Source organism: Cololabis saira, chromosome 3 (assembly GCF_033807715.1).
Source record: "Cololabis saira isolate AMF1-May2022 chromosome 3, fColSai1.1, whole genome shotgun sequence".
Taxonomy (NCBI): Eukaryota; Metazoa; Chordata; class Actinopteri; order Beloniformes; family Belonidae; genus Cololabis; species Cololabis saira.
In genome coordinates this window covers 4,549,821-4,575,872 of record NC_084589.1, presented here as the reverse complement: position 1 = coordinate 4,575,872, position 26,052 = coordinate 4,549,821, and the positions used below count along the sequence as shown (strand labels likewise).

General features: G+C 43.5%; 1 protein-coding gene across 1 annotated transcript in view; it reads right to left on the bottom strand.

The window, feature by feature from the left end:
* The window catches only part of grik2 (glutamate receptor, ionotropic, kainate 2), a 540,292-nt gene that overhangs the window by 201,701 nt on the left and 312,539 nt on the right, over window positions 1–26,052 (bottom strand). Inside the window, exons 8-10 of the mRNA XM_061715437.1 lie at window positions 12,300–12,443; window positions 10,684–10,791; window positions 1,783–1,899 (exon numbers count right to left, since the gene is read on the bottom strand). Of these exons, the coding sequence (XP_061571421.1) occupies window positions 1,783–1,899; window positions 10,684–10,791; window positions 12,300–12,443 (369 nt within the window). The remainder of the gene's footprint in view (window positions 1–1,782; window positions 1,900–10,683; window positions 10,792–12,299; window positions 12,444–26,052) is intronic.

Below are 26,052 nucleotides of genomic sequence, written 5' to 3'. Positions count from 1 at the left end.
CACTTCATATTCTATATTGTTTACTCATTATGCCTTACTTGAGTTACTGTGTGGAAGTATGGGGCAACACCTACAAAACCCTGCTGCGACCGTTATGCACATTACAAAAAAGATTCCATCAGAATGGTTCATAAGGCAGGATTCCACGACCATACTAACATACAGTTGTTGATACAGCTTAGTTGATGTATAAAGGTAGAATTAAACATCAACCAGATAATATTAAAAAACTGTTCACTGATAGAGTGGGGGGCTATAATTACAGGGATAACCTTAATTTCAGAACCTTGAGGGTTCGAACCACCATGTGCATTTCAGTGTGGGGTGCGAAGGTCTGGAATAAATTTCAAAAAGACCTGAAGCAAAGGCCAAGCAGGAGTCTGTTTAAAAAAAGACTCAAACTGGTGATTAGCAAAGGTACTGTGGTGAAGAGGGGAAGTGACTGGTATCACTACTCTGCACTGTAAATATGTGTGTATGCTTTGTGTCTGCATGTGGTGCTTGGCCCACTTCACTTCTCCTGGTCATCTGTTGCTGCATCCTGATGCTGCTGTTGTTGAAGCCCGGCTACTTTCGCTGGTTCTCGCTCTGTGCCTAGTGGTGGCTGTATGTGTGTGTGTGTGTGTGTGTGTGTGTGTGTGTGTGTGTGTGTGTGTGTGTGTGTGTGTGTGTGTGTGTGTGTGTGTGTGTGTGTGTGTGTGTGTGTGTGTGGTGGGGTGTTCTGGCTTTTCTGTATCGATCCTGGGGACTTGGCATAGGTGTCTTCCGCCCCTCTCTACAGTTGCTGGGATGGCTTTGATCCTCGGCTGGGGTGGGCTTGTCCCTGAGGTTGTCTGGGTGGGTGGGCCTTGGCTGGCTTTCTGGCATTGGTGCGAGGGACTCAGGTGCCTGTGTTGGTATGGTGGCTGTGAATGTGTATTTAGGTGTGATTGTCTCACAAGGACCTGCTGTGTGGTTGATGATATATAGGTTTGAATACAGTTTGTTTTGTGTGTGCATGTATGTATGTGTATGTATGAGTATGTGTGTGTGTATATATATATATATATATATATATATATATATATATATATATATATATATATATATATATACATATATATATATGTATTTATTCAATTATTTAATTATTTTCTGTGAATTTTGGATATAAGTATAGAAATCAAACAAGCAAGGTTGCTATAAGGGCAATTAGAGGGAGAAGGGGTATGACTAAATAAGTTTTGCTTCTTCATATCCATTTTCAGACAATTTGCATCAATCGATGTCATATCTGAAGGTATAAATACTTACAAGTTTATTAAATTGGAATTGTTGTTAATATTATTTGTCTATTATGTTCAAATTTATATATGAATATATTTTGCGACGATGACGATGACTGGTGAATATGTATATGTTGTTTGGGATTGTTCTTTCGTGAGTACTGTTTACCAATCATCCCATTCAACTGAATGGGGAGTAAAGTGCTTTTGAGTGCATTAGCTGAATAGGCAGCTGAAAACGGTAACAAGTATTTTTACATTTTTCAAGAGGAAAAACTTTAAAATAATGATATCTTTGGATAGAGTCTTAGATGTGTAACTGTACTTTAGATGCATTATTATAGGTAATGCACCTAAGAATTCCTGCTCCTGAATCAATAAGTCTATATTTAGTACAAAAAACTAGAACCTGCGAAAGTGCTAAAAATAAAGTAATTTTAACACAATAAAGAATGATTGAATGACTAACGAAAAAAAATGTAAACAAAAATATAAATATACTGAACAAATAAAGTACCAGTATTGTGGAGACAATCAAGGATCGATTGGACAGTGAATCAGAGACATTAGTTGTCTTCCCCTTTTGGTTTTGGTCTGTCATGTTCAGTCCACTTGATGGGTCCCAGGTACCGATCTGTACAGAAAAAAACAATAGTACATAATGTCAACATATCATGACTATCATGTTAGATTCAGTTGGTATTATTTAAGAAAATGGAAAAATGAAATATAGAGCTGTTTTGTTTCAACATACCTGAAAAATTCAATTTCAGTTTAATGACAAGAAAAAAAAACAACAACCAATCTTACTTATATTGAGTTAAATATCAAATTCAACAGCTTCTATTTGCCTGCGTGACGGCGTGACGAATATATACATACATGCACACACACTCACATGGAACATTTTCCAGAGTAAAAGCCACCACATGTTCTGAGGACACCCTCAGCTTTCCATTCTGCTTAAATAAAGAATAATGTGAATTAAAGCTGCAAGCAGCGATGAACAGGCCCTAGCGCGTGCAATTTCCACCAATAAAAGTCGTTCCTCATCCATGGCTGTTTCCTACAGCGCTTTCAACCGGCTTTCAACCGGCTTTCAACGCGAGCGACGGGAAGAAAATAGGAGCAGCCGGGCGTCCGACAAATGTTCAGCTCAAAACGGCGCGCCACATCGCGCTGCGTAGCACGATGTTAGGACAGTCCAATAGAAAATAAAGCAATGGAATTGATTTTGTCGTTGACGCTCTCTCGCATTGCATGCAGATAGGACACTGTGTAATTCCGCCAGCCGGAGCTTCCGCCATTTTATCGTAGCGGTGTATCGCGTCATTCAGGCAGCCAATCAGCACAGAGCCTCATTATCAAAGCCTCCCCGCCCACTCAGAATCCGGCATAGAGAAGGAGGTTAGAGACTGGGAAAGTAAAGACATGGTTTAGAGGCTGAATTTCTAATTCATTTAGCAAAAAATATCAAAAGCTTGTTTTTAAGACATTCAAGGCTTTTTTTAAATAGGTATTAGATGCCATAATAGGTCCCCTTTAAATTACGTTTCTGGGAGTGATGATAGACCATAATATTTGCGGGAAACCGCATATATAATACATTCAGTTTAAAATATTCAGAAGTATTGTGGTTCTCAGCAAAGCTAGACATTTTCTAAATTATGCTGCACTTCAGAATCAGAATCAGGAAAAGGTTTATTGCCAAGTTTGTTAAGAAAACACAAACAAGGAATTTGTTGTGGTGATTGGTGCAATGCAATACAAGAGCAAATATATAATGAAAAGAGTGAAAATGTACAACATGAGGTTTTTAAAAGTGCCGAGTAGGAGTCTGTGCAAAAGTGACCTAGGATGTGCGTTAATGTAACGCATAAGGTCAGGATTGGAATCTTTACGTTAATGTAACATAGAGTGGGATGGGGGGGCAGTCCGTGGTGGACGGGGGAGAGGGGGGACCGGGGCCTTGTTGACGAGGACAGCCGCAGTTGGTAAAAAACTGTTTTTGTGGCGTGAGGTTTTGGTCCTGATGGACCGCAGCGTCCTGCCAGAGGGAAGAGTCTGAAACAGTTTGTGTCCGGGGTGGGAGGGGTCTGGTGCAATCTTTCCTGCACGCTTCAGGGTCCTGGAGGCTTCAGGGTCCTGGAGAGATGGGAGGTTGCAGCCAGTCACCTTCTCTGCAGAGCGGAGTCAAGGACTCAAAACAAAGTCCGATGACACCACCCATAACTCTTTATGTCAAACCATTGAAAAGTTATGGCAGAAAGTAGGAACTATCAGATATCGACCAATCAGATGAAGGGGCAGAGCTAATTTGCACCAATTATGGACAATGACTCAAAACCATGTCTGATGACACCACCCACGAGTCTTTATGTCAAACCATTCAAAAGTTATTGGAGAAAATAGGAACTATCACATCTACTATTGAACTATTGTCACCGATGTTTTTAACTGTTTTTGGACTGTATTTAACGAACGTGACTCACCGTGTTCTGCATCCATCTAAAGTAATCTATCTATCTATCTATCTATCTATCTATCTATCTATCTATCTATCTATCTATCTATCTATCTATCTATCTATCTATCTATCTATCTATCTATCTATCTATCTATCTATCTATCTATCTACATACCTATCTACATACCTATCCATCCCTCCATCCCTCCATCCATCCATCCATCCATCCATCCATCCATCCATCCATCCATCCATCCATCCATCCAGGCCATTTCGAGTATCTGGTGATGCCGTTTGGTCTTACAAACTCTTCCTGCTTCTCTCTACTTAATTATGTCTTCTGAGATTTCATTAATCAGATCGTTTATTTGACTTGATGCCATTCTGATTTTTCTCCCATTCCCTGGAGGAACAAGTGGTTCATGTACAGCAGATCCTTTAGAGACTTTTAGTAAGTTTGTAGTAGTTTAGTAGTTTGTTAAAGCAGAAAAATTTGTTTCATGTGGGAACAATTTCGTTTTTGGGTTACATAGTAAAAAATGGTCAACTACAAGCTGATCCAGTTAACGTGAAGGCTGTAGCAGACTGGCCAGGTCCCACCACAAGAATGCAACTACAAAGGCTATTAGGTTTTGCCGACTTTTATCCTTGATTTATTCACAACTTTAGTAAAATATCAACCCCTTTGAAAAAACTCACCTTCACTAGGAGACTACGAGACACTTTTATCTCCGCTCCATCCTGAAACAACTTGACCACTCCAAACAGTTAATTATATAGGTAGATTCATCTGACATGGGAGTAGGAGCCGTACCCAACCTCATGAACGAGACCACCAGCTCCACCCGTGTGCCTTCTTGTCCAAACCGTTGTCGTCCACAGGATAAAACCATAATGTGGACAACCAAGAGTTGAAATTAGTCAAACTCGCTCTTGAGAAATGGTGGTACTGGCTGGAGGGAGTTAAATTTATTTTTGTAGTCTGGACAGAACACAAGAACTTATCATACATTCAGACAGCCAAGAGACTAAATTCCAGACAGGCGCCCTCTTCCTTGTTCTTTAAGAGGTTCAATTTTACCTTCACATACTGACCTATCACCAGACACTTGAGGCCAGATGCCTTTATCTTGGCTCTTTGCTCCCAAAAAAACCCTGCAGATCCAGTTTCCATTCTATCCCCCGGATCGGTCGCAGTAGCTGTTTCAGGGGAAGTTGAGTCAGTTATCAGAAAGGCTCAACATCAGCAAACCGATCCTGGTACTAGACGTGCTGCCCCCTTGTTTGTTCCTGACACTGTTCATTCCCATATTCTTCAGTGGCTGTCATTCGTCAAGCTTTGCTTGCCATCCTGGTTCTGGCTGCACTTTTTCTCTCCATGAATGTCATTTTTTGTGGCCAACCATGGAGGCCAATGCCAGGGAATTTGTTTCTGCCTGCTCCGTTTGTCCCCGCAGTCAATGCTGCAGTGCGTCTGAGTCTGATTCCTCCAATTGGAGCCTTCATCTGCCCAGGGTGGAATATGCACATAACTATCTGGTCTATTCAGCCACTGGATTTTCCCTGTTTGAAGCATCTGCAGGTTACCAACCTGTTTCCTGCTCAGGAAGGGAAGCCGGGGGTGCCATCTGTCCAACATAATTTTCGCCGTTGCCGCAGGATCCGGCTTAAGACAAGAGCCGCCCTTCTCCGGAATGTGACATGGTTTAAGTGACAAGCAGATTTGTTTTGCATTCCTGCCCCATTGTATTGACCAAGCCTGAAGGTCTAGCTGTCTTCCACACGTATTTCCCTCCAGGTGAACTCCCATAAACTGGCTTCTTGATACCTATGCCTATCCATCATAGAATACACTAACTCTTCGGCGGTCAAGCCATAAAAAAACTGTTTTTCCGCCTAGATTGTACTGTCAACTACAGGTTCAGTTAGCTATGGCCAACCAATGTTTTGTTTGTGTACCCTGAGGTTTCATACTAAAAGTGTACGTGCGCTCAAAAGCCGAAAATTGCATGCACACAAAAAAGTCCTGATTTATAAAACCGTGTGCATCTGCACGCAATGTAAATCACAGTCCACCTGGAATGTTGCGCACGTGAATTTGCCTCATATCCCGCCCTCTACACGCGTACTTTTTACCATGAATGGTCAATGCAAACTACTTGATGACTGTATTTGCATATAAATGAACCTGCGGAGCATGCACAGCGCTTGCCTGCAGTCTGTTTCTGCTGCGCGTCAGGATGAATGATACATGTGTCGAGCCAGGTCACCGTGCCACTAAATTTCACAGAGACTGAGATGGAGATGTTGTGGATGAGGTGGAGGCAGGAAAACCACATTATTTGGTGGTCACATTAGTGGCATCACTAACAAAAAGAAAGCGAGTGAGTGGCAGCACGTCGTTGCTGCGCTAAACGCCGTGAGTGCCACGGACAGATCTGTGGCACCAGCCTGCATCGCCAGTTCCCCATATCTTAAGTAAGTTCCTACGGGAGGGTCAGGGCTGGCATAAAGATATGCACATTTTTCGGTTTGTTTTTTTTTTTAAATCCCAACCTTTGCGTAGAAGGTATTGCGCATCTTTCAAGCCCTGTTTTGTGCGCAAGCAAGCTTTATAAATAAGGCCCCAGGTCTTTTGTTCCAGTTCCTTTCCGTCCGAAAAGCACCATTGCCTATCCATCTGCCTACTTCAACTCAGCCACTGGAAGCACCGGATCGCAATCAGCTCAATATTCATCTGCGGACCCACACTTGGATATCCACTCTGCTGCCTGCATTCTACTCCGACTGCGTTACTGGACTCCCACCTGGAACCCAGGACCAACAGATACTCTATTTTAAACTACTCTGTGTTTCTGCTGTAAGGAATAAATATGTCCCTCTTAAGAACTACCTTTGTGGCAAGTCTCTCTCATAGTGAGGGAAATTAAGTCAGGTTTTTAGGAGAATCGTTCACTTTGTGAGACAAGCACCAAATTTTGCATGAACATTGCCTAGTACCTATTTATGCAGAAAAGCCCGTTAGCCACCTGAAAATCCAAGATGGCGGCCGTTTTTCAAGATGTCTGTCTTATGAAAGCTAAAACAAGATTGTCAATGTAGAACTTGAATTTCTGAACATATTTTATCCATCCATCCATCCATCCATCGTCCGCCGCTTATTCATTCCTGGGTCGCGGGGGCAGCAGTCTCAACAGAGATGCCCAGACTTCCTTCACCCCAGACACTTCCTCCAGCTCTTCCGAGGGGAGTCCGAGGCGTTCCCAGGCCAGCCGAGAGACAGTCTCTCCAGCGTGTCCTGGGTCTTCCCCGGGGTCTCCTCCTGGAGGGACATGCCTGGAACACCTCCCTAGGGAGGAGGGACATGCCAGGAACACCTCCCTAGGGAGGAGGGACATGCCTAGAACACCTCCCTAGGGAGGCGTCCAGGAGGATCCGATACAGATGCCCAAGCCACCTCAGCTGACTCAATGTGAAGGAGTAGCGGCTCGACTCCGAGCTCCTCCCGGGTGACCGAACTCCTCACCCTATCTCTAAGGGAGCGTCCAGCCACCCTGCGGAGGAAACTCATCTCGCCCGCTTGTATCCGCGATCTTGTCCTTTCGGTCACTACCCAAAGTTCATGACCATAGGTGAGGGTAGGTGCGTAGATTGACCGGTAAATCGAGAGCTTCGCCTTTCGACTCAGCTCTTTCTTGACCACGACGGTCCGGTACACCGACCGCATAACTGAGGACTCTGCACCAATCCGTCTTTCAATCTCCCGCTCCATCGTTCCCTCACTCGTGAACAAGATCCCGAGATACTTGAACTCCTCCACCTGAGGCAGGACTTCTCCACCCACCCGGAGAAGGCACACTACCCTTTCACGGTGGAGAACCATGGCCTCGGTTTTGGAGGTGCTGAATCTCATCCCTGTCGCGTCGCACTCTGCCTCAAACCGGCCCAGCCGGCCCTGAAGGTCCCGGTCCGATGAAGCCAACAGGACAACATCATCCACAAAAAGCAGAGACGAAATCCTGTGGTTCCCAAACCGGATCCCTTCCGGCCCCTGGCTACGCCTAGAAATCCTGTCCATAAAAATTATGAACAGGACCGGTGACAAAGGGCAGCCCTGCTGGAGTCCAACATGCACCGGGAACAAGTCTGACTTACTGCCGGCAATGCGAACCAAACTCCTGCTCCGATCATACAGAGACCGGACAGCCCTTAATAGAGGGCCCCGGACTCCATACTCACTGAGCCCCCACAGAATGACACGAGGGACACGGTCAAATGCCTTCTCCAGATCCACAAAACACATGTAGACTGGTTGGGCAAATTGCCATAAACCCTCGAGCACCCTGCGGAGGGTATAGAGCTGGTCAAGTGTTCCGTGACCGGGACGAAAACCGCATTGTTCCTCCTGAATCCGAGGTTCAACTATCGGCCGTAATCTCCTCTCCAGTACCCTGGCGTAGACTTTCCCGGGGAGGCTGAGAAGTGTGAATCCCTTTAGTTGGAACACACTCTCCGGTCCCCCTTTTTAAAGAGGGGGACCACCACCCCGGTTTGCCACTCCAGCGGTACTGTCCCCTTCCTCCATGCAATGCTGCAGAGGCGTGTCAACCAAGACAGCCCTACGACATCCAGAGACTTGAGGTACTCAGGGCGAATCTCATCCACCCCCGGTGCCACTGAGGAGCTTACGAACCACCTCAGTGACCCCCCCCCCCCCCCTCTGGTCATCCCGCTGCTGCTTCCACCTGCCTGCGGTCCCCCACCCCCCTCTGGTCATCCCCCTGCTGCTTCCACCTGCCTGCGGTCCCCCACCCCCCTCTGGTCATCCCGCTGCTGCTTCCACATGCCTGCTGTGTGTTGCTGACGTCCCCGACCCTCCCAGTCTGGCTTTCGGCAGGAGGGTCCCCCCTTATGAGCCTGGTCCTGCTCAAGGTTTCTTCCCTCCTAAAGGGGAGTTTTTCTTGCCACTGTTTGGCTTAAAGCTTTTCTCCCACTAGGGGAGTTTTTACCTGCCATTGTTTATGTAATAATTGCTCGGGGTCATGTTCTGGGTCTCTGGAAAGCGTCTAGAGACAACATCTGTTGTATTAGACGGTATACAAATAAAACTGAATTGAATTGGATGACACTCCCACCAATTGCCCAGAGCTGTGAACAACTCACGAAGTCCACGGGCAAAAAGGAATGTTGCCGTTTTGGCCTCCAGTGCACACAGCTGTGTGCTTGCAATTGTGATGATTAGAAAAAATGTGATACAGAAATGGGAGGAGGGGGGACTATAATTTGATGCCAACACACTACTGCCAGCATGAAAGTTTTTTTTACATGTATACAAGATCTTATCAGAATGAGGCGATGCTTAGTTTATATTCAGTAAAGTTAAAAATATAACAATGCTTGTACAATGTTAAATTGTTTCAATGTGCTCAAACTCAAAAATCACTAAAGTTGGCACAAACACATCTTATTGATTCTAATATTTATGTTTTTATTTAGCATTTAGGCTAAATCCTCCAATAACAGTTAATATTGCATTAACTTACAACGTTAACTCGTTATACTTAGTGGGCCATCAGTGATCACTCTCACAGAGACTTGATATCCATGTAGCATCCTAAAATGACTGAAAACAGCCTTCACTTATTTTCACAGAGCCAAGTGTGCACCATACACCCAAAAGACAAGTGGGACAGATCCATCAACATTCCCAGCAGCCAGTTTGGCTTGGAGTGGGCCTATTAAGTGGATAAATAAATTGATCGGGTTCTGTAGCTGATTGAAATTTGTCTAAATAACAGCTTTTGATGTTGCTTGATTGATCACAAGTTTCCTTGGATTTATAACTTCTAAGTGCATCCACTTAGAGAACGAACTTTGCAATGTGGAGGAGCACAAATAAGGATGTTGCCAGCAATTCAGTGTATGATCGGAATGTATATTTTCTTGGTCCTTTTTATAGTGATGCTATTTCTCCCAGTGATATCCTCTTCCTTTTCTGCCCACCTTCTCCCTTGTCCACCTGAGTTGACCATTTAGAGCAACAAAATAAAGTTTAGTATTTATATACTCTGTTGTACAGCAATTCAGTTCAAATCCAGTTATTTTAAAAAGAGATCTATGAAGAAAAAATTGACAACGCATTTCCTTCGAAGATTGTGTTAGTGTCACATTTGGAGTACCTATATCCAAAACCTTCAAAATTCCACACATGTAAAAATGTAAGTTTTGGGTCTTTATAACATTAACAATAATCATTTACAATGTTTACAATTATCCAGCCATCGACAACGTGACTGAATGGATCAGCCATCAACTATGTGACTGAAATGATTAATTGACTGAGATTATGAATTTAACCTTTATGACCTTCTTGTTATTGCTAACATAACCATCTCTTAAATATATCTAGAAAATGAAAACAACAAGAAGTGGATAAGGATATGAAGTAAATCATGAGAGAAGAAGATGGAGAGGATTGGGTTAAATGGAGGTACAGGATTAACTGTGTGTGCAGGATCCCCTGCAGCATGCTACTACCATTATTCCTAGATAGTTGGTGCAATTCAAACACTTGTAACTGTTTCTGAAAGTAACTAAGTAAGTCGAAAACTAGACCTTGGAAACCCATGGAGTAGTGTATGACACGGTAAATGAACGCTAAGCAGGCAGCCGCAGCTTTCTTTATATATTTATTTAAAGAGTTTTATTGATTTTTGGAGAGTAATTTTTGACATATTTCGGCCTTAAACAGGGAAAAAAGTAACCCAAGCCTGTTCATGGCCCTTAGAAACACACATGCATGTGCTCATAGGTGAGACATTCCCACCACTGAACAGACAGGGTGTCATAAAATATGTTGTGTCAACAGCATTTGTTGAGTACTACCTTTTGAACACGACTCATAAGTACACAGACACCCACAACACAAATACAGTATAAATGTCACACAACCTTTTCAAGTCCCTCCTCCTTCAGACTGATGACATCCAGATCGAAATCTGTTCTCAAGCCGTTGGACCTGTTGAAAGAGATTCTTCCAGTCAGGCCATCCCAGTGAGCCTACAGAGAGAAAGAGACACACAGAGAATACCAGAGGAGATGTTTCACCAGTGGCATCAAGTCTGTATGATGCTTCACAATGTTTTTCATTTCAGTGTTGCACACAAATCAGTCGAAAATTCTGCACTTTCTTTTTGTTTATACATAGGCATTGATGAAGCATTGTGACAGCACGTGGCCCCCTGCAGGGCTTTGAACTAGGACCCAACACCTTTGTGTTATCTTCAGCTTCCTACCCAGCTCCCTACCCACCCCCCCTGCAGATCCCGACACCTTGGAAGTTGGTTCAAACAGACATGAATCACGAGAACACCCTAGGGGTAATTTAGAAGCCTGTGACAGTCATGCCAAATGTCTGATAATCACATTTGGCCACATATCACATCTGACTGTAAATTACTTTTGTCTCTCACTTGAGTTGTTTATTCCTGCCTTTTGTTCGTTAAACTTCTTGTATAAAAACCTTGTTACAAAATCACTCGAGGTCGGCACACCAACTCAGACACGATCTGTGTAGGTTCGCTCACCGCCGGCTTGCTGAATAAAAACTCACTATACCACAAAGCGGACTTCTGAAATGGTTTGACACCTTGGAAGTTGGTTCAAACAGACATGAATCACGAGAACACCCTAGGGGTAATTTATAAGTCTGTGACAATCATGCCAAATGTCTGATAATGACATTTGGCCACATATCACATCTGACTGTAAATTACTTTTGTCTCTCACTTGAGTTGTTTATTCCTGCCTTTTGTTCGTTAAACTTCTTGTATAAAAACCTTGTTACAAAATCACTCGAGGTCGGCACACCAACTCAGACACGATCTGTGTAGGTTCGCTCACCGCTGGCTTGCTGAATAAAAACTCACTATACCACAAAGCAGACTTCTGAAATGGTTTGGGTAAATTCCTCAACAGCATCCTTGCATTAATTAAACCTTGTACAGGTAGAGTTCCTGAGAGTGCATTGGTAACAGTCAGGAAGCAATTACTCTATCTTTCCAGATATTTAGTGTTGTGACAGAATACCGTGTAGTATGAAAATGACAGAAGACGGCAATATATATACTTTGTAATACTTTGCAATATATATATATATATATATATATATATATATATATATATATATATATATATATATATATATATATATATATATATATATATATTATACACACAGTACAGACCAAACGTTTGGACACACTTCCCCATTTGTTTGAATGATAAAGTGTGTCCAAACTTTTGGTCTGTAGAAGTTTAAGGAGCAGTGCCAAGATACATGTCCTTTAGGGAGCACACGGGAGTGGTACGCACAGATGGACACATTATTTCCATTTAAATTAAGATGGATTCATTATTTTCCTTTCTTCCTATATTCATCTGGACTACCTCAGCTTTGTTCACATTCTGTCCCTGTTCACTTTTGAGAGACCATGTGTTTTCTGTGTTAGGGTGTTATGTATTCTGAGAAGTGAGAAAGATTGGGGAGCAGGTAAACAAGCATCTACCTCTTTGATGAGGCCCATAAAGCGGTTCCCGAAGCGCCAGGGCTTGTGTCGGTTGCACTGTAATGAGCTGACAGTGATCTGCTGAGACTGTTGCACAGCCACGGCCACCACATGCACAGCATCATACATTAGTGCGGCGTCCGTCTGCAAACCAAGATACAGAGAGAAACAGAACGCTATTAAGATTGATAATGCACAAGACATATCAGCACTGCCAGGCAGGCTTGGATCTTTTCCCAACATGACGAAAATCAATATTATGATGTCTCAACCACAGCTTAGAATTGAAGTGAATTTAATTTAGTTTTTAATTTATTCTTATGTTATGCACCGCTGGTAGACTTTGCTAACAATGTGTTGGTATTGCAGCAACAATGATGCTACTCAGGAAAAAAAAAAAAACAGTACATTAAGGTGGAATATGAATAAAGCAAACATATGAAAAGAAAAAACAGATTTAGTTTCTATGTTTATTTTATTTATTTCTATGCATTCTTCATCAATGAACACAGGAAAACACACAACGGGCAGACTGGCCTTTGGAATCTGCAAGAAAGAAAACAAACAGAAATGGGAACAGGCAGACACACAAACAGCAACCATTTCAGGTCTCTAAAACTGAATCAAGACTAGGCTACTGCGATTATCTGTCCCCCAAAACTGTGGGGTGAGTATGTAGGTGAGTGAGCTGTGTGTATGTCTGTAACTATGTGTGTGCAAAGTGAAAACAAGGTTTTACCTAAACTGCAACTGCAGTGGAGGAGAGAGGGCACAACCCCGCCACCCGACCAGAAGCTGACAAGAAAGAAACCCGAACCCAGGCCACAGCAGCCACATGGCGGACCAGAAGAAGGCGGGAGGAAGTCCCCCACCCCCTCCCAGCAGGCGATAGAGGGAAGCCCCGGGCGGGGCCCCCATGACCACGGGAGGAGGAAGCCAGGAAACCTACGGTGATGGACCAGGACCCAGCAGAGCACCAGACACGCAGCGTAGGCCAATCCCGTGGCCAAGAGGTCCACACCCTCCAGACCCACAACCCCCACCCGGCGAGAGGCCAGCCTGCCCGGAGAGACAGGGCCACCTCGACAGTCGACGCTGTCGGGCCGGCACCCGCCCCAACGCAAGCGGGAACCCCACAGCCAAAGGCGCGCCCAGCTGCAAGGGCAGCAGGGGGAAGCAGAGACGGGCACCGAGCGCGGGCACCGAGCGCGGGCACCGAGCGCGGGCACCGAGCACGGGAAACCCCCGACAAGGAGACACGCCCAACAGCAAAGGACTCCAAACCCAACGGACACCGATTCATCCATCCGTCCATCCATTTCATATACCCGCCTTATCCTGTGTTTGTCTCACGTAATTGAAAAGCAATCAAACAGCTCTCCATAGGGTTTGCATAATATTGTGCCCGTGTGTTTGGGACAACATTGTCCTGATGGTAAAAGAACTAAACAAAAACACTGCCAAACCTGTCATCTGAGCCCTGACTGTGCATAAAGGCTGCAGTTCAAGGAACAGCTTTGTGGGTATGTTTTTCTATCTATTCTTCTTTTTGTGTGAATGCATTTCACACTTTGTGTGTGTGTGTGTGTGTGTGTGTGTGTGTGTGTGTGTGTGTGTGTGTGTGTGTGTGTGTGTGTATTTTCAAATTTCCTCTGTACAAGAACATCAGCGCTCTGTGGTATTGTTTTTAGTAAACTAAACTAGTAAAATTTAAACTACACCTTGCATTTGTTACTTTAAGACTGGATTACTGAAATTCCTTGTTAGTAGTATTTCCTAAAATTTCTAGCTGATCTAAAATGCTGTAGCAAGAGTTCTGATGTGCTGAATGAGTGATTGCATTGCTCCAATCTTAGCTTCCTGTCATTGGCTTCCTCGTTAGATAAGGAAATAATTAAAAATTTGAAGCTCTTAAGGGACTTGTTCTTAACTTCAAGAATTTACAGTTCCAGATTATCCCAATTAAGAACACTAGCCTGGAGTTCCCAGAAGTACTAGTACATGTTCAATTTTGATCAAGTTTATAGTTAGGGCTGGCTGCAGTGGCCTGAAACATCAGCTTAGTTATGTCAGTAATGGGCCTAAACGCCCGGGGAACTGCTCATGACACACATGGCACTTTAATCACTGTTCTCATAACTCCATTTGTATTTATCCATCAGTATTTTAGTGGTTATTATTGCCCCATATTATTCATTTATGATGTGTCAAATAATGTTGGTCAAATCCTGTGCTTTGCTTACACGCCATTGCAACACAACAAGCACTTACTTAACCGGAGCATTTCAGCTATTTCACACTTCAAAGAGACATAAATCAAACATTGACAAAAACTACAAGCCCAGTTTCTAGCAATAGCAACTTACCAGTCATGCTCTCATTATGACTGCTTTGGCCAGCCTTTAAGATCAGCCTTTACAAACTGAGTGGCTTTCTTACTTTTAGTGCTAAGGGCTAAAGCTTGTGATGTTCACACTGGCATTTATTCATTCATTCTTTTATTTATGCAGTCTGTTGTCGTTGCACGGTGTTGCAAGCTCTGATCTTTCCAGACGTTTTTGTCTAAACTTAAATTGTTTTCTTGTAAAATAATACTATATCTGGTAAATTTATGTCTTTATTTCAACACTCGCACATTTTTCTCTTCCGTAACTTTCATTGTCACCAATCACAGATAAATTTTCTGTTTTTTAGCCTCTGTTAGCATGGCTTCCTCTTCTCCACCGTTTCTCCCCCTTGCTACTCAGTGTGTGAAATGTTTAGCTATTCCTCTGCCTCCTTTAGCGAAGACGGTAAGTGCTTAAAGTGTAGTTTATTTGCAGGACTGGAGGCGAGGCTCAATCAGTTAGAGGTCCGGTTCCGCCAACTTGACCATAGTTAGGTAGACTCGTTAGCTAGCCAGGCTAAGTTAGCGGCGGACCGGCCTGTAGTAGCTGCTGTTAGCTGCTCCCCTGCAGCTCCAGAGGAGCGGGCCAGGCAGGGCGGCTGGCTGACGGTTCGGAGGAAGCGTAGTCCTAAAAGGTGCATGGAACACCACCACTCGCTTCACGTCTTTAACTTTTTTTCCCCACTCAGCGACACACCCGCTGAGAAACCGACCCTGGTAATTGGCGACTCCATAGTGAGGCATGTGAGGCCGACTCCAGCAACCATAGTTAGGTGCATCCTGGGGGCCAAAGTGGGCGACTTTGAAGCAAATTTGAAGCTGCTGACAAAGAATAATCGTACATTTGGTAAAGTTATCATCCATGTCAGCGCTAATGACTCCCGTCTACGCCAGTCGGAAGTCACTAAAGTTAATATTGTGTCAGTGTGTAACTACGCCAAAACCATGTCGGACTCCGTAGGCTTCTCTGGTCCCCTCCCCAATCTGACCAGCGATGACATGTTTAGCCGCATGCTCTCGATCCGCCGATGGTTGTCTTGGTGGTGTTCAGAAAACGACGTGGCCTTTGTTGACAATTGGAAGACGTTTTGGGGAAAGCCCAGTCTGATAAGAAGAGATGGCATTAATCCCACCCAGGATTGTGCAGCTCTTATTTCTAGTAATCCAATATTATTAGAGACTCCCCTTGACAATCCAGGGTCCAGGCCAGGATGCAGAGCTACAGTCTTACACACTTCTCTTCTGCTTCTCGAAGACCAACGCCTGCCAATAAAACTGTAGGATTGCATTATGTAATTGTTGAACCAGGTGCCTAGCAAAATAGAATTGGTTGCAGATCCCCGCCCTCCAAAGGTTCACCAGGTGCTGCGTTATAGAGGCGTTAGTCAAAATAACCTTGTAAAAATTTAAACCAATGCGCATTTAGTACCAATTAGAGACCGAAAAATTAGATACGGACTACTAAATCTACAATCGTTAAGTCTCTGTTAGTAAATTATCTAATTACACAGACCAGGGGTGATATTTTCTGTTTCACAGAAACATGGCTACAGGAGGAAGAGAATGTTAGTTTGAATGAATCGACTCCGCCCGGCTACTTTAATCATCATATTCCTCGAGGCACGGGCCGAGGCGGAGGAGTCCCAGCAATTTATAACTCCAGTCTTCAAACAAAAACTGAACCTAAGTGTGATTATAATACATTTGAAAGCCTCACGCTTAGTTAGTTAGTGGTTAGTGGTTAGTAGTTAGTTAGTTAGTTAGTGGTAGTGTACTGCTGTGTACCGTGCACCCTCAGTTTTGTGTGTAATTTTTGGATTTGAAACACACATACGGCGCACTGACCCAAAAGGCGCAGTTTACACAGACGGAGCTGCACACACGCGCGCCGCAAAACACACACGCGCTGCAGAACACACAAGCAGTGTGCTTATTTAAAAATAGAGCCGGAGTGAAACTTAGTTTGATATTTTATTTCACTTTTCACATCAATCAAACTCAAGTCTTCATCTTCTGTTTCCGCATTAAAGAATTTTAAAAAAACACCGGGTCGCCGCACATAAACCTGTCTCAGCCACTCGATCATCTCTTCATCCATCCAGCCCTTTTCATTTGCCTTTATGACTCCGGCTCGAAAAGTCTCTTTAGGCAACGTTTTTCTTTTAAAAATCACAATCGGCGGCAGTTTCTGTCCATCAGTGTGGCAGGCAAGCAAAACAGTAAATAAACTTCTCCGGTCGGCTCCCCCGCGCTTGACTGGGTCGGCTCCTCCGCGCTGGACCCGGTCGGCTCCCCGTCCGCTCCCCCGCGTTGGACCTGGTCCGCTCCTGGTCCGCTCCCCGGCGCTGGTCCCCGTTAACTGCACCGTGTGATTCCGGGATGTGGAACCTGAGCGGCACCTCGTCCATGTCGGGGATGTCTCGGCTGCAGAATGAGCGGAAGCTCTCCATCTTTTCCATACAATCCGCCGGGCACTGCTGCTGCACTGGCACCGTTTCATGAAGCGTAAGCACCAGGACGTCCATGAAAATGTTACATTTTCATTTCTTCCGCCAGAGCTACTGCTTTCAGTCTGAGGATGGTCTCATTCACGTCCGCAACTCACGGGTGCTTCACACGCCCCCTTTTCCCTTTACCGTTCTCATGGTGGCTCCGCCTCACATTACCGTAATACAGGTAATAGAAACGGCGCACCGTTTCATAGGGCGCGCGGCACATTTTAGAAAAAAAAAAAGAATTTTATGTGCGCCTTATGGTCGCGAAAATACGGTACCCTGCTGGTGCTTATCTAGAGTTTCTGTCTGACTTTTCAGATTTCCTATCTGGTTTATTGATCAGTACAGATAAATTTATCATAGTGGGTGACTTTAATATTCATATGGATGTTGAAAGCGATAATCTTAAATTAGCTTTCAATTCTCTTCTAGAATCGATGGGTATCTCACAAAAATAAAGGAACTCCATGTCACTCTTCTCCCTACTCAACAATCCCAGGACTCTCTCCCCTCCCACTTCAACACAACCTCCTTCTGTAATTCCATTATGTCATTTTTCACTGAAAAAATCAAGAACATTCACGAGCACCTAGGATCAATCTCTCACCTCAGCTCCTCAGCCGACTTTCACCTGTCCACACATCCATTCTCCTCCTTCCATCTCCCCACTCTCTCAGAAATCACAGAACTCATCCAAAAATCCAAGCCATCCACTTGCCAACTGGATCCCCTCCCCACACAACTTGTTAAAGCCTGCTGCCCCTCTTTGGTCCCCCTCATCTCTACAATCATCCACCCCTCTTTCACCACTGGAACTGTCTAATTTCATTACTTGTATGAATTGTGAAAATGCTTCCAGCTTTTTTTTTTTTTTTAATAATTTTTATCCTGGATTTTTACCCATTTTTATAACCCAATGCTCATATCTAAGTCATGGGCATTGCGATCCTCTACCAACCCAGGGAGGGCCCTGCACTGAGCTCAGGTCTCCTCCTTAACCTGAGGAGTGAGCAGGCCGCTTTTCACCAGACAGGGTGGGGCTTCTCCGGCCGGACGCGTGGAAGGATCACGTTATTCCGGCCAGATCCTCCCCAACACATCTGGCGCCCCGGCTGGCCAGAGGGGGCAGTAGAGCCCAGGACTTCTGCATGTTTTTGTGAGGGTAGCTCACATTAGCTACCCAAGGGAACACGGGGAGAACATGTAAACTCCACACAGAAAGGCCCTTTCCAACCCCACCCAGGGTTTGGGCGCTGAAGTCATGGGCGCTGAAGTCACTTAACACGCATTTCAGCGCCCACAGCATCCCCGGCGAGAATTAAACCCAGGACCTTCTTGCTGTTGAGACGGCTGCACTACCAGCTGCGCCACTGTGCCCTGATACCCCCAGCTTTAACCAATACCCTTCCTAACCAACCAGCTTATCAGCATTGCCATGGAAACATGGAAGTGGCAAGAAATAGCTTTTCACCAGGAGCTGCGGTTATCATAGTATATTTTGGCTGCCCCCTGAGGAGGCACAAGTTTGGGTGTGTGTTGTGCACTGTGGTTGAAGTTGTTTATTTCTAGGATAAGCCCCTTGAGTTGTAACAACTCGTTTACGAGGGGGTCCTACACAAAAAACATCAAGACATAACACAACTCAGCACAATACAGTGAAAGGAGACAAGACAATACAATACAATACAGACACCAAAACAAAACAAAAACAAACCATCAAACAAAACAAAAAAAACAAAAAAAAACAAGACAGACATATACAAAAATCACTTCGACAAGATTGCAACCAGAGTTAGAACAAATATTAGATAAGAAAAAATATTAAAAAAAATATGAAAAAATATGAAAAAATATGGTGACAGAGTTAATGAAAGCAGGATCAGGGTGTTTCAAGGTAGGTGGATAGGACTTGATTAAAACAGATTAATGATTGCGATGATCTAATAACTACAGGTAGATGGTTCCAGTCGTTTGGACCTTTGAACATGAATGCTTTTGTACCCACTGATTTCCTATTGTGAGGCACTGCAAAGTAGGGATAAATAGATTGCCTGGTTTGATAATTAGATGTAAGTTGTACAAAATATTGTTTTAAATAAGGCGGGTAATCGTAATAAATACATTTAAATATAAATTGAAACCAGTGAGTCTGTCGTCGAGTGTGAAGAGAGGGGAAGTGAAGAGACTGGTACATTGAACAATGGTGAATATGATAAGGACAGTCCAGTATAAATCTGCAGATTCTATTGTACACTTTGGTAAGAGGAGCTAAAACACATTTAGAAGAGGAAAAGTAAACAACATCACAATAATCAAATATCGGAAGGATCAGTTGCACAACCAGTCTCTTTCTAACACGATTTGTAAAGCATTTTCTGGATCTATGTAACATGTTAATCCGACAATTCACTTTCCGTACAATACTTTCAATATGTGATTTAAATGACAAGGTGGGATCCATCCATACACCAAGATATTTAAATCTATCGACCTTCTGCAGAAATGTGCCATCTTTACAGCATATAGACAGTGAACTTGATATAGATTTCAATTTCAAGTTGGAACCAAAGATCATAGTGACAGATTTATTTTTGTTAAGAAGTAATTTGTTGCACGAGAGCCAGTCTTCAAGTCTATTAAAGTCAGATTGAAGAATGGCCTGCACTTCCAGTGGGTCAGATTTTGATGTATAGATGACCGTGTCATCAGCATACAGTTGTACAGAAGAATTATTGAAGATGGATGGTAAATCATTTACATATATAGAAAACAGAAGGGGTCCCAAGGTGGAACCTTGTGGCACTCCTCTTTCCTGGATCAGACAATCAGAAAATTTGCCATCTAACACAACACATTGTTTTCTATTGTGAAGAAACGCACTAAACCACAGAATTGCATTTTTAGATAGACCTATATTGTACAGTTTATCTAATAACAAATACTGGTCAACAAAATCAAACGCTTTGGTTAGGTCAATAAATATTGCACCTGTGACTTCACCATTGCCTGCAGCAGTGAAGATGTCATTTGTTATTTTCAGCAATGCAGTGGTTGTTGAATGATTGGATCTGAAGCCAGATTGAGCAGGTGATAGAATATTATTAATCTTGAGATAATCTGTGAGTTGAGAATGGACCAGTTTTTCAAAGATTTTTGCAATTGAACAAATAATAGATATGGGTCTATAATTATTACAGTCAAGAATATCACCAGCTTTGTGGAGCGGTGTGATACGTGCCAGTTTCCAGATGATAGGTAATTCATTTGATGAAAATGACAGATTGAACAGCTCCGCGAGAGGATACATAAGAACATTGACAGCTAATTTAATATATCTATTTTCTAGTCCATCAAGTCCAGCGCTACTATTACCATTGGATTCTTTAATAGCATTCAGTACTTCGGTTGGCATGATTTTTCTGAATGAAAAAGATGAACTGACAGGAGGTGAAGTGCTGCCATACCATTCATTGGTTTTCGAGACAGGAAGAAGAGTAGAACAGACAGAAGAAAAATGCTGATTAAATGCTTGGGCAACGGATAAAGCATCATGCAAAATATTACCATCAATTCTTAGTTTGTTAATTATATGCTTTTCTTTATCATTTGTAATTGATTTCATCTTCCGCCAAAATTGTTTTGGATTTTTGAATTCAGAGTTCAGACATTCATTATAATAATTAGACTTGGCATTACGAGTTTTAATTTTACTCTGATTTCTAAGTTGTCTGTACACTTCCCAGTCAGCATTATTTCTCGATTTCCGATAAACCGACCATGCTTTGTCTCTCTGCCTGAAGAGACTGATAAGTTCTGGGGTAATCCAGGGAAGATGTTGACCTCTGACCTTGATCATCTTCCACGGAGCATGTTTATCCAGCACTTCGTTATATTCAGTGAAAAAATAGTCCCAGGCATCCTGAACGTTGGGTATCAACTGAAAACGGTCCCAATTTATATTAATTAAATCGTTACAAAATAATTCAGGATCCATTTTCCTGTGTTGCCTGATCTTGATCAGCTTTGGTGGTGATTTGGGGAGCTTAATTTTCCATATACAGTAAATGATCGAGTGATCGCTAAAGCAGTCTGACATAACTCCAGATTTAATAATCCTGTCAGGATGTGAGACCAATATCCAGTCCAGTAGAGAATTAGTTTTTTTGGTGACCCGTGTTGGTTCATTTATTAGCTGGGTAAGATTTATGCCAATGAATTTCCTTTTAATTGTGTCGGATGACTTATCTAGTAGTTAACTTTTGCCCGTCTGTTTATTGCTTTGTAAAATGGAAACATAAATGTGATTGTTTTTGTTTTCTTTGTTTTACAAGTTCTCACTTTGGTTTATGGAGCTGATTTTGCTGGAACAGCAATAAATATCAAAACCATCAGTCAAGTCACTCACCATCTTTCGGAGGGTATGCTATACCCAGGCTACAACAAGAACACCGGCAGCATGGAGGTCAGAGACGCCACTCTACCAGACAGTCTCAACAACTTTTACTCCAGATACGACAAACGAAACAGACATATCCTCGTCACATCGAACCCGAGCTGGTCAGAAAGAAAAGGCTCAGAAAATACTATACTCCATCCAACTGCTCAGGAAGACTGGGGTGTGCTGGCACCCCTCCAACGAAGCCTACAAAGGGCTTGTGCAGAGCATTGTGGAACACCACCCAGGCAGAGAGGAACGCACTCCAGAGAATAGTTGAAACAGCAGAATGATCAGCCAGACTTTCTACAGCTAAAACACACAGTTTGTGCAGCGGATGAAAATGAGGCGGCTGAAATGTTTCCAAAATCAAACCAGATGAGATCAGATGTCATGTGGATCTTATGTTTTAACATTCAGAGTCTTAATGCACAGAGCAAACTATAGTATTTAAATAAATACAAATAAAATAACAATTAAAGCTGCAAGCAGCGATGAACGGGCCCTCGCGTGTGCATTTTTCACTAACAATAGTCAAGGACTCAAAACTAAGTCCGATGACACCACCCATGACTCTTTATGTCAAACCATTCAAACAGCAGAATCCAACATGGCGAGCTAAAAACATTTTTGTCTTCAGCAAATGCTTTAGCGAAAACAACTGAGATTAAACTAACGTAAAATTATTTCATAGATAAGCTGTACAAATAAAAAACAATCTGGAGCAAAGCAAAACTTTGGACTCACTTACGGAATATATAGACGAGTGCTTTAACAGAATTGTCATGATGAAAAAGTCCGGCACCACCGCATTAACAGCGAAGAGATCTCGGGCCGAGGAATCACGTAGAGCCGTCTCCCCTCCAGGGAATTCCACCGCGGACATCCTTCATTCTTCAGGACTTCAGGGCTAAAAATCACATTTCATCGTGTCCATCGCCTGGGAGGTAGGAGACTAAAGGGCCAGAGACCAAGACCCATCGTGGCGAAGTTTGAACATTATAAACAGAAAGAGCAGGTGAGGAGCCGCGGACCGCAGCTGGCCAGATTGCCATTCAGCGTCAACAACCAATTCCCACGGGAGACCCTGGGCTGCCGTTGGGTCCCGTTCCCGATCCGGAGGAGGCTCATGGAGGAGGGAGCACGGGCGGTCATCTCCGTGGACAAACTGTACGTGAACGGACGTGATCTGTACCGCAACACTCCCTGGCTCTTCTAAACGGATGAGTACAAAGTATTTCTTCACTGTTGGTGACTAGATATAGCTCCATAAATACTTTCGGCTCATATTAAATTATTAACAATCACTACACTGCTTGTCTAAATAACACACAGCACACACTGGTGATCTTTTTTTTTTTAGTATAACTATTTCCCACCCCCCCACCTCACCCCTTTTTCCCGTTTTCATCTTAAACTTTAATCCTTTTTATCTTTCACCCTATTTCCCATCCTGCTGCATTTTCTGTTTGGTAAACCGGTACGAACACACATGCCACGCACATAGAATAAGATGGCACGCACATATACAACAATATATCAGTAGTAACCTACACGAGCTCATGCAACATAACCACTTACATATAATATTACCTTCAACGATTGGATCATGGATAAATGAAAGTTCCTTACCTGGAATGTACGTGGAGCTGGTACTAGAGAGAAGAGACTCTCTTTAATCAAATAAAAACCCTGCAGGCAGACATTGTCTTATTACATTACCATTTATTTAAAGCTTCAATAGATGCATTTGCCACGGCATAATTTCCGCATGTGTTCTCATCTTGTTACAACTCCAGACAAAGAGGGGTAGCGATTCTCATTAATAAGAGTACATTTTACTGTAAAGGACACACACATAGACCCAGAGGGTAGATATATAATATTAGCTCTACACATTCAAAATATGAATTTATGTATTGCTAATGTATATGGTCCAAATGTTGATGAATCCTCGTTTTTTCACTCTTTTTTCACTTCACTTTCTGGTCCCCTAGACAACACAGTCATCATTGGAGGAGACCTCAACCTGGTCTTTGGACCCTGGAGTGGACAGGCTCAATAACGCAGGCGGTCACAGGAGTTGGCAGTACGCAAGTATTATTAAGCAATATATGAATGATCTGGGGCCTCATTTATAAAAGAGTGTGTAGGATTCATACTAAAAGTGCACGTAAACCCAAAAGCCGAAAATGGCAGGCGCAAAAAAAAATCCGGATTTATAAAACCCTGTGCACGCAATGTTCGCTTTATAAATCACAGTCCAGCTGGAAGGTTGCGCAGGTGAATTTGCCTCATATCCTGCACTCTACACGCCCACTTCATACCATAAATGGGCAATGCAAAGTAGTTCATGACTGTATTTGCATATGAATGAGCCTGCTGAGCATGGGCAGTGGCTTCCTGCAGCCTGTTTCTGCTGCATGTCAGGATGAATGAGACGTGTCGAGCCGGGCAACCATGCCACTGATTTTCACAGAGACTGAGATCGAGATGTTGTGGATGAGCTGGAGGCCAGGAAAACAACATTATTTGGTGGTCACAGTAAAAGTAGAAAAAGTATATAGATAGATTCGTAGAGTTGCCCGGCACTCATTTGTTCTGTCCTCAGTCACTCTACGGTTGGAAGCGGCCGGTGGGTGACGAGGAGGTTCCCGGCACGGCGCCCGGCACGGCGCCCGGCACAGCGCCCGGCACAGCGCCCTGCACCGCGGCTGCAGCACCAGCAGCACCAGAGTCATGACTGACGCTGAGCTTCAAACACAGAGGGACACGATCAGCGCTATTATATTATAAGTCTGATATGTGATGACATTAAGAGTATTATTATTATTATTATTATTATTATATTTAGGGGGCACGGTGGCGCAGCAGGTAGTGCGGCCGTCTCACAGCAAGAAGGTCCTGGGTTCGATTCCCGCCGGGGACGCTGTGGGCGCTGAAGTGCGTGTTAGTTCTCCCATGACTTCAGTGCCCACACCCTGGGTGGGGTTGGCGAAAGGATCTTTCTGTGTGGAGTTTGTATGTTCTCCCCGTGTTCCCTTGGGTAGCTAATGGGAGCTACCCTCACAAAAACATGCAACAGTCCTGGGCTATACATGCCCCCTCTGGCCAACCGGGGCGCCAAATGGGGTGGGGAGGATCCGGCCGGAATAACGTGATCCTTCCACGCGCTACGTTCGGCCGGAGAATCCTCATCCTGTCTGGTGAAAAGAAGCGGTCCATCACTCCTCAGGATAAGAAGGAGACCTGAGCTCAGTGTAGGGCCCTCCTTGGGTTGGCAGAGGGGAACAATGCCAAGGACTGTCTAGGTATGAGCACTGGGTGATGAAATGGGTAAAAAATTGGGGATAAAAAAAATATTTAAAAAAAAAAAAAAATAAGTCTGATATGTGATGACATTAAGAGTATGACATGAATCTGGCTTCATTTCACCACCTCACCCCCTGCGTCGCCAGTTCCCCATATCTTTAGACTGTTCCTACGAGAGGGTCGGGGTTGGCGTAGGGATACGTACATTTTTCGGTTCGTTTTTTCTTTTTAAATCCCAACCTTTGCGTAGAAGGTGGCTTGCGCATCTTTCAAGCCCTGTTTTGTGCGCAAGCAAGCTTTATAAATGAGGCCCCTGGGTCTTTGTGATACATGGCGTTCTCTCCACCCAACTCTCAGGGATTACACTTTTTTCTCAGCTGTTCACCACTCATATTCCAGGTTAGATTACTTTTTAGTTAGCAGCTCTCTGATGAGAGATATCTCAGAATCCCAAATCCATCCAATTGTTATTTGCGATCACGCACCAGTTTCTTTCACTCTGGGGAAGAGGGGGAGCGTACCACCCTCCAGAAATTGAATATTTAATACATCATTGCTTAAAGACCGTGACTTTATAAATTTTTTCAAAAAAGAATGGGACATATATCTGCAAAATAACGATCAACCGGAAACATCAGCGAGTGTTCTATGGGAAGCAGGAAAAGCAGTAATGCCAGGCAAAATAATTTCCTTTTCTTCAAATAAGAAAAAGAAAAATCACTTAAAAACAAAGGAATTAGAATGCGAAATTAAAGCGTTAGAGGAGGCCTCCCGGACCTCTGCAGACGAACATATCCTTAATAGAATAAGGAAAACTAAGATAGAATTAAATAAAATAATTGACACAAAAACGCAGTTTCTAGTACAAAGGCACAGATCAGGGAAATATTTAGCCAATCAATTAAAAGTAAACAAGGAAAAAACAACCATAACATCCATTAAGGACCAATCAGGGAAGATTACGCATGATCCCTGTTTAATAAATTCAGTTTTTAGAGACTTTTACTGTAAATTATATTCATCACAAATCGAACCATCCGACCTATCCATCGATCAGTTTCTTGGAAGAATTAACCGGCCAAAGTTACATCAGGAGCAGGTTACGAATTTAGATTCGCCGCTCTC